Source organism: Panthera tigris, chromosome E2 (genome assembly GCF_018350195.1).
Source record: "Panthera tigris isolate Pti1 chromosome E2, P.tigris_Pti1_mat1.1, whole genome shotgun sequence".
In the NCBI taxonomy this organism is placed as follows: Eukaryota; Metazoa; Chordata; class Mammalia; order Carnivora; family Felidae; genus Panthera; species Panthera tigris.
In genome coordinates, this window is record NC_056674.1 from 6,598,744 (window position 1) to 6,606,483 (window position 7,740).

Consider the following 7,740-nt stretch of genomic DNA (forward strand, 5'->3'; position numbering starts at 1 on the left):
GGGATGGGTATGACTTTTTCTTGTCAACATGGCATGTTGCTGGAAAGAGCGTGCCTTCATTCTTGAATAGGCACTTCCATTTCACACGAGAAACGTGAGGCCCTTCCTTACTCTCTTACCAGTGAGTCCATGTTGACTCATTCCAAAAGTGGAATATGAAGCCACACAGTGAAAACACTACTAAGGGTCAGTTCTGAGGAGAGCACACTAGCAAGTTAATCAGTGTATTGTTAAAAATTTATTTATTTAGGGGGCGCCTGGGTGGCGCAGTCGGTTAAGCATCCGACTTCAGCCAGGTCACGATCTCACGGTCCGTGAGTTTGAGCCCCGCGTCAGGCTCTGGGCTGATGGCTCGGAGCCTGGAGCCTGTTTCCGGTTCTGTGTCTCCCTCTCTCTCTGTCCCTCCCCCATTCATGCTCTGTCTCTCTCTGTCCCAAAAATCAATAAACGTTGAAAAAAAAAATTAAAAAAAAAATTTATTTATTTAGTTTTAAAACTGTTGTTTCAAAACAGTGCACCAGTTAACTGTGTTGCACGAGCCCCCAAATCACATACCATGGGGTGCTTCTGGGTCGAGGCTTCCTCCCTTTGCCAGAGGCTCCAAATGACAGACACGGCACTCACAGAGACCTGTGCTGTCTCCCACACCCGAGGGGTTCAGTAAGACTTGACTTCCTTCTAGGTGACAGGAAGGAAACAAGAGGATTTTTCCTTCACTGCTGGAGGGACTGAGCACTTTACTAGTGAATTTTATTGGGTTCTGAATTGCTTGGGTTATATCAGCCACCCCTACTGGCAGAGGTGATGGCACATTAGACAGAGCGATTAAGACTGAGGCCTCTAACAGGCCAACAGACAGAATATCACATACGTTATGAAAACTTGGTACATCAGAGGTGGACGGAAACCCCCCAATGATGGCAAATGAAAGGCTGTGTGTCCCAGTAACACTTCTCTACCTGCACCTCACCCTGATTGGGACAATCCTGTCTGGAACTTCTGGAATGGGGAAGCAAAGCCTATAACACAACAATTCCTATTACATTGTGACATAGAAACAAACTGGTTGTTGAACTTGTTCCAAAGGGTCCTGCAATGGTCTGTTTGTGTTTCCTAAAAACACATATATTGAAACCTAACCCACAAGGTGATGGCATTTGGAGGTGGGGCCTTTGGGAAGTGACCTGAAGGCTCTGCCCTCATGAAAGTGATGGGTGCCCTTTACAAAGAGACCTGAGAACTCCCTCTTCTATTCTGTCTTATGACGATAGCAGAAGGCTGCAACCCAGAGAAAGGCCCTCAACAACCACACTGGCACCCTGATCTCAGATTTTCAAACTCCATACCTGGGAGATGTGAACTCGTTTCTACACTATACACTTGTGAATTTTCTTGTAGCAGTCCACACAGACTCAGAAAGCACTCAATTACCACATCAACTCAACTTCCCACTGTTACTATGGCAACACACAAAGGTTAGTCCTTGTACTGCTCAATTGCTATCCCATCCACATTGCCAAGACTTCAAGAAATGTAAAGGGTATAAGATTTTACCCCATTTGCAAACCAGTAAGTGAGCCTGCCAGCTGCATGGATGCTGCAAGAAGACATGAGACTCCAGGGACCGAGACAAAAGGCAGTATTATTCACACACAATAGGCAGCAAGAGATTCGTGGTCACATCTGTTCCCCTTGTTTCCACATATAACATCGTGTATTCTGAAAGAATTGAAATTTGTTAGCTTATCAGAAAAAAATAGAATTCACTATCCACACATACAGCAATTCAGTTCTGGAAGGACTGCCAATCTAAAGATTAACGTGATATAAAGATTTTGGGGGCACCTGGGTTGATCAGTCATTTGAGCTGCTGACTCTCGATTTCTGCTAAGTAGGGGGAGATCAAGCCCCATCTTGTGTTCCACCTGAGAGTGGAGCCTGCTAAAGATTCTCTCCCTCTCTCTTTCTCTCGCTCTTTCCATCTGCCCCTCTCCCCCTTCATGCTCTCTCTCTCTACAATAAAATTAAAAATAACTTAAAAAAGGGAAGTATTCTTTTTAAAAAAAAAAAAATTTAACGTTTATTTATTTTTGAGACAGAGAGAGACAGAGCATGAACGGGGGAGGGTCAGAGAGAGAGGGAGACACAGAATCTGAAGCAGGCTCCAGGCTCTGAGCAGTCAGCACAGAGCCCAACGCGGGGCTCAAACCCACATTCCGCGAGATCGTGACCTGAGCCGAAGTCGGCCGCTCAACCGACTGAGCCACCCAGGCGCCCCAAAAAGGGAAGTATTCTTGAACAGAAATAAGCATTATGTATAAAGGAGGAAAGAGTTATATTAACATTAAAACGTTCTTCTTTCTTCTCGGGGCACCTGGGTGGCTCAGTTGGTTAAGTATCTGACTTTGGCTCAGGTCGTGGTCTCACCGTTTGTGAGTTTGTGTCAGCTGTGCTGACAGCTCAGAGCCTAGAGCCTGCTTCATATTCTCTCTCTCTCTCTCTCTCTCTCTCTCTCTCTCTCTCTGCCCCTCCCCCACTCATACTCTGTGTCTCTCTCTCACAAATAAACATTAGAAAATAAAAAGAATTTAAAGACTTTCTTCTCATCAGCACACACAACGACAGGCAGCATGTGGGTAACTCAGTCAGTTCAGCATCCCACTCTTGAGTTCAGGTCAGGTCAAGATCTCACAGTTCGAGGGTTTGAGCCCATCATCAGGTTCTGCGCTGACAGCATCAAGCCTGCTTGGGATTCTCTCTCCCTCTCTCTCTCTGAGTGTCCCCCAACTCCTGCACATGCTGTCTCTCACTTTCTCTCGCTCAAAATAAATAAATTTCAAGAAAAAAAAATGAACATACAAAGACACAGAGAGAGCATGAGAAAAAAGAGACCAAGAAAGGAAACACGTCTAACAAATATACAGACCTACTACAAAACATTGAGAAAAGGACAACACGAGGGGCGCCTGGGTGGCTCAGTCAGGTGGGCATCCGACTTTGGCTCGCGTCATGATCTCATGGTTTGTGAGTTCGGCCCCACGTTGGGCTCTGTGCTGACAGCTCAGAGCCTGGAGCCTGCTTTGGATTCTGTGTCTCCCTCTCTCTCTGCCCCTCTCCTGCTCATGCTCTCTGTCTCTCAAAAATAAATGTAAAAAAAAAATTTTTTTTAAGAAAAGGACAACATGATAGAAAAAACTGGACAAAATAAAACTAAGTTATACTTGAAAAAGATATTTCCCAATGTCTAAGGAATATGTGAAACAATGCACAACTTCCATAGTAATCAAGGAGAGTATAAGAAAATCACTACTTGATGAGGTGCCTGAGTGGCTCAGTCCGTTAAGCATCTGACTTTGGCTCAGGTCATGATCTCCTGGTTTGTGAGTTCGAGCCCTGTGTCGGGCTCTGTGCTGACAGCTTGGAGCCTGGAGCCTGCTTCTGATTCTGTCTCCCTATCTCTCTGCTCCTCCCCTGTTCACACTCTGTCTCTCTCAAAAATAAACATTTTTAAAGACAAATTAAAAAAAAAAAAAGAAGTTCACTACTTCATACCAGTGCACACCAACCAGAAGTCAAAAAGAAAAAGGAAAAAAAATCAACACTGTTGACAAGCACGTCCACAAACCAAAAATCTCCTACACTGCTGGTGGGTGTGAACGTTTGTACAATTTTTCAAACTCCTTGGGCACTGTTTCCTAAAGGTGCAGAGATGTAAACCTGTCACCATTCAACTCCATTGTTACTTCTATGGCCAGCAGAAAGTTTTATGCGTGCTAACAAAACATGGTAGAAATTTACGTACAGGATTATTCCTAATAGACCCAAACTGAAAACCACCACTATCCTAATTAAAAGTGGAGTGACTGAGTTAATAGTTTCAAATGTATGCAGGAGAACCCTCTCTGCAGCAATGCCAATGAATGATCAATAACAACATGCAGCAGTAAGTTCACAAACAACAGAAAAAATGACAAAAGCCAAATACAAAGAGTTCGTGCTCTATTACTTCCTTTATATCAGTACTAAAGAGCCTAAAGTGACCTATGCTGTTCCATGTCACGGCATGTATGACCGTGATGAGGACTGACTGGTAAGGAGCACAAGGGGCTTCTGAGTCTGACAATATTTTATCTATTGAACTAAATACCTGGTACAGAGTGTGATCACTTTGTGAACTTTCCTTGAGCGACACACTTATGACAGGAGAATGTGCCTTTATATATTTTTAAAGCATACTTTTATATATTTTTTTCTTTTAGAAAGAGAGACAGGGCACAAGGCTGGGAGAGGGGCAGAGGGAGAGAGAGAGAATCTCAAGCAGGCTCCACATTTATCATGCAGCTCGATTCTCTCTCTCCTTCTGACCCTCTCTATTCTCACACTCTCTCTCTAAAATAAATTTTTTTTAAATCAGCTAAAATTTTAATCTATGCTCTCCACTATCCGCTCCAGTCCAATCTGACCATTTCTATCTGAAAATGTTTACTCATGCTCACCTCCCATGTTTCCATAACATCATACTTCACCTAACTACCACCTTCCTAAGGATGAAATGTGCCACAATCATAACTGGGTGTCCAAGGCTTTATTCATTTACTGAATTTTTCCTCTGATACCATTCTCTTCAGTGTCAGTGTTGAGCAGCCACAGGCTGATCCATTTCCAGGCTCCTTTTGCTTTAATTCCATGTCTACATCACTTCAGGGATATTTGCTGTAACAAATTTACATGACACTCCCAAAAAGTTCTGCATAATATCCAGATTGTTTCAGGATCTGATGATTGAAATTGCATAATTTATGAACTCCTCCACTAAAATCATTAGCAAAACTTCAATAAGGATTTACAAGATAATGATATAATATTGCATTATGATTACTATCGTAACTTATTTTTCACTTTAAAGGAGGTGTTAAGCATGTTCTGCTTACCATTATTAAGTTAGCCTCTCACAATTATACAGGACTCAGAGGTGAAGAAGGAATAACTGACATGAGGAACATTATGGAAATTCCTACAATTTACACAATTCTCATAAAATGAGGGCATTTTATATTCCTTATACAGGGAAAGCAGACCATGGATACCCTGGGGTCTCGGCTCATGAGCAGAAAGGGACTGACAGCTGGGAAACACAGAGCGATCACTGAACTGGTGTTCACGAGGTACCAGGTGGGACAGTCAAAAACAGACAAAACAATTTGAAAGACAGATGAAAGGGTATTAAAGTAGACAAAGGTACACACCAGGAGGAAAATGGTTTTGGTGGCTGTGGACTCAGGGGATGATGTGGAGGAGACACTGATCCGATGAATGTGTTGGACCCTCTGCTTGTGCTGGTACAGAAGGAAAACCATAGAAACGCTGGCCCAGAGCATGAGCCCCACAAACAACACATCAGGTAATGTTAACAACATTGTATTCAATGTATTTGTGGTTTTCTCATAACGAACAGCTGAACAGTACCCAAAACTTTTTCTGTTTGTGATGTTATTCTTGTTCAAAGTGCTACCCATAACCACAGGATACATGATATTTATCAATATCTGCAAGACCCAGCATAGGACAAGTGAAGGGACAAGGCACTTGAGAGCTTTCTCTTTAAGCGCTGCCCATCTGGAGTTCTGGGGGCTGATCGTGATGGCCTGGAAGACACTCAAGAGGCAGGTCATGCCAATGGACACGCCCCTGCCCACGCCGCGAACATAGGGGAAGAATTTACATCCAAAATCACTGAACATGTTATACCACCCAAAAGTTGACAGTGTATGGTGTATTCCAAAAGAGACCAGGACCAAAATATTGGCTACAATCAGGTTCTTGACAATCAAATCTGTGGGCCTTGGCCTACACCCAGTGAAAGAAAAAAGGACATAATGGTAAAGAAGAGACAAGTTCCCCAGGATTCCAACCACAGTCTGGATTAAGAAGATCACACTTATTGCCAGATCCCTGCTGGCCGTCCTGTCTGTCCTCAGTGACTGATACTTGTCTTCTGGGCTAGAGGATCCTGCATGGGAATAGGAGGCAGAGGCCAGACAAATCATGTCAACTGAAATCTGATATTCTCCACTCACCAACACTTCTTACTTTCAAATAATTACTTAAAGTTCTTCAGTCATTTGAGGCCTTCCAAGAGTTGCATGAACAACCATTACACAACACTTGCTATGTGTGAAACAACAGTATAACTACCACCCATGAAATAACTTATTTCTCATTAAATACATGAGGCAGGCACTGCTGCCTTCCTTAGAAACATAAGGACCACAGAAGAACAGAGAGGTTAAGTGCTTGTCTACATTCACTCATTAATTAGGGGCAGACAGGTGATGAGAACTTGGCTGCGCTGTGCAGAAAGTTAGTGCATTCAATTAATGATATACAAAAACACTGCTTAGCTGTGTTCTGTAAATAAACCAGATCTATATATAGCTTTATGTTTACACTTTGCCATTTCAAGATGGATGGCGGTGTTTACATGCAATTTTTGCTAATGAAAATGTTCCATTATTTATGAACACCCTTTCTATAAGCAACTATAAACCGCGAATACCACCCTAGAGATCTCAGAAAACTGTAGATGCACTGATTGCTGTCCAACAAAGCTGAAGGTTCCTGCCTCATGGAAACCTGGTTTTAATGAATGCAAGAAGGGCTCCATATTAGGAAGGCAACAGAAGGAATCATTGTTTTTTTCCAGAAACAAAAGTACTATTCCTAAGACCTTGGAACTCAAGACAGAAAACATTAGTTCCTGCTTAAACGATGTATACTGGAAACAAAATTACTATTTTCACAATCTATAGGTATCAATTTGTTAAAACCTCAGTTAAATAAAATTAGTAAAAGGTGGGGTGCCTGGGTGGCTCAGTCGGTTAGGCGGCCGGGTTAGGCGGCCGGCTTCGGCTCAGGTCATGATCTCGCGGTCCGTGAGTTCGAGCCCCGCGTTGGGCTCTGTGCTGACAGCTCAGAGCCTGGAGCCTGTTTCAGATTCTGTGTCTCCCTCTCTCTGACCCTCCCCGTTCATGCTCTGTCTCTCTCTGTCTCAGAAATAAATAAACATTAAAAAAAAATTTTTTTTTAATTAGTAAAAGGTAAGCATGATTTGTGAAAGATACTGAAATACAAGGGGCGCCTGGGTCAGTAAGTTAAGGGTCCAAAACTTGATCTCAACTCAGGTCTTGATCTCTGGTCCTGAGTTCAAGCTTGTGTTGAGGTCTGTGCTGGGCATGAAGCCTATTTAAGGAAAAAGAAAAAGAAAAGAAAGACAGGACACATGCATAATGGAATGTCAGGCAAATACCTCGTGTGACTTGTAAGTGAAATAATCTTGGATTGGTTTTATAATATTTAATAGAGCAGAAATATCATAAGATACATTGGAGGCTAAGAATCTTGCAAGAAACTTACTAAGTTCTATTTTTCTTATGTGCTGCTTCCCTGTTAACTGGGAAAAGCCTCTCCATGTTTAATTCACAGACACTTCTTATATCTATTAAACACTTCAAATACCTGGAGTTAGAGAAAACCTTTTTTTTTTTTCAATATATGAAATTTATTGTCAAATTGGTTTCCATACAACACCCAGTGCTCATCCCAAAAGGTGCCCTCCTCAATACCCATCACCCACCCTCCCCTCCCTCCCACCCCCCATCAACCCTCAGTTTGTTCTCAGTTTTTAACAGTCTCTTATGCTTTGGCTCTCTCCCACTCTAACCTCTTTTTTTTTTTTTTCCC

At 42.6% G+C, this 7,740-nt stretch overlaps 1 protein-coding gene across 1 annotated transcript; it reads right to left on the minus strand.

Annotated features, from left to right (window-relative positions):
* Positions 1 to 5,021: 5,021 nt before the first annotated feature.
* LOC102957624 (vomeronasal type-1 receptor 4-like) lies at positions 5,022 to 6,047 on the minus strand. The gene has a single exon (XM_007074325.1). It carries the CDS (start codon positions 6,045 to 6,047, stop codon positions 5,022 to 5,024), a length of 1,026 nt encoding a protein of 341 aa, XP_007074387.1.
* Positions 6,048 to 7,740: the final 1,693 nt, after the last annotated feature.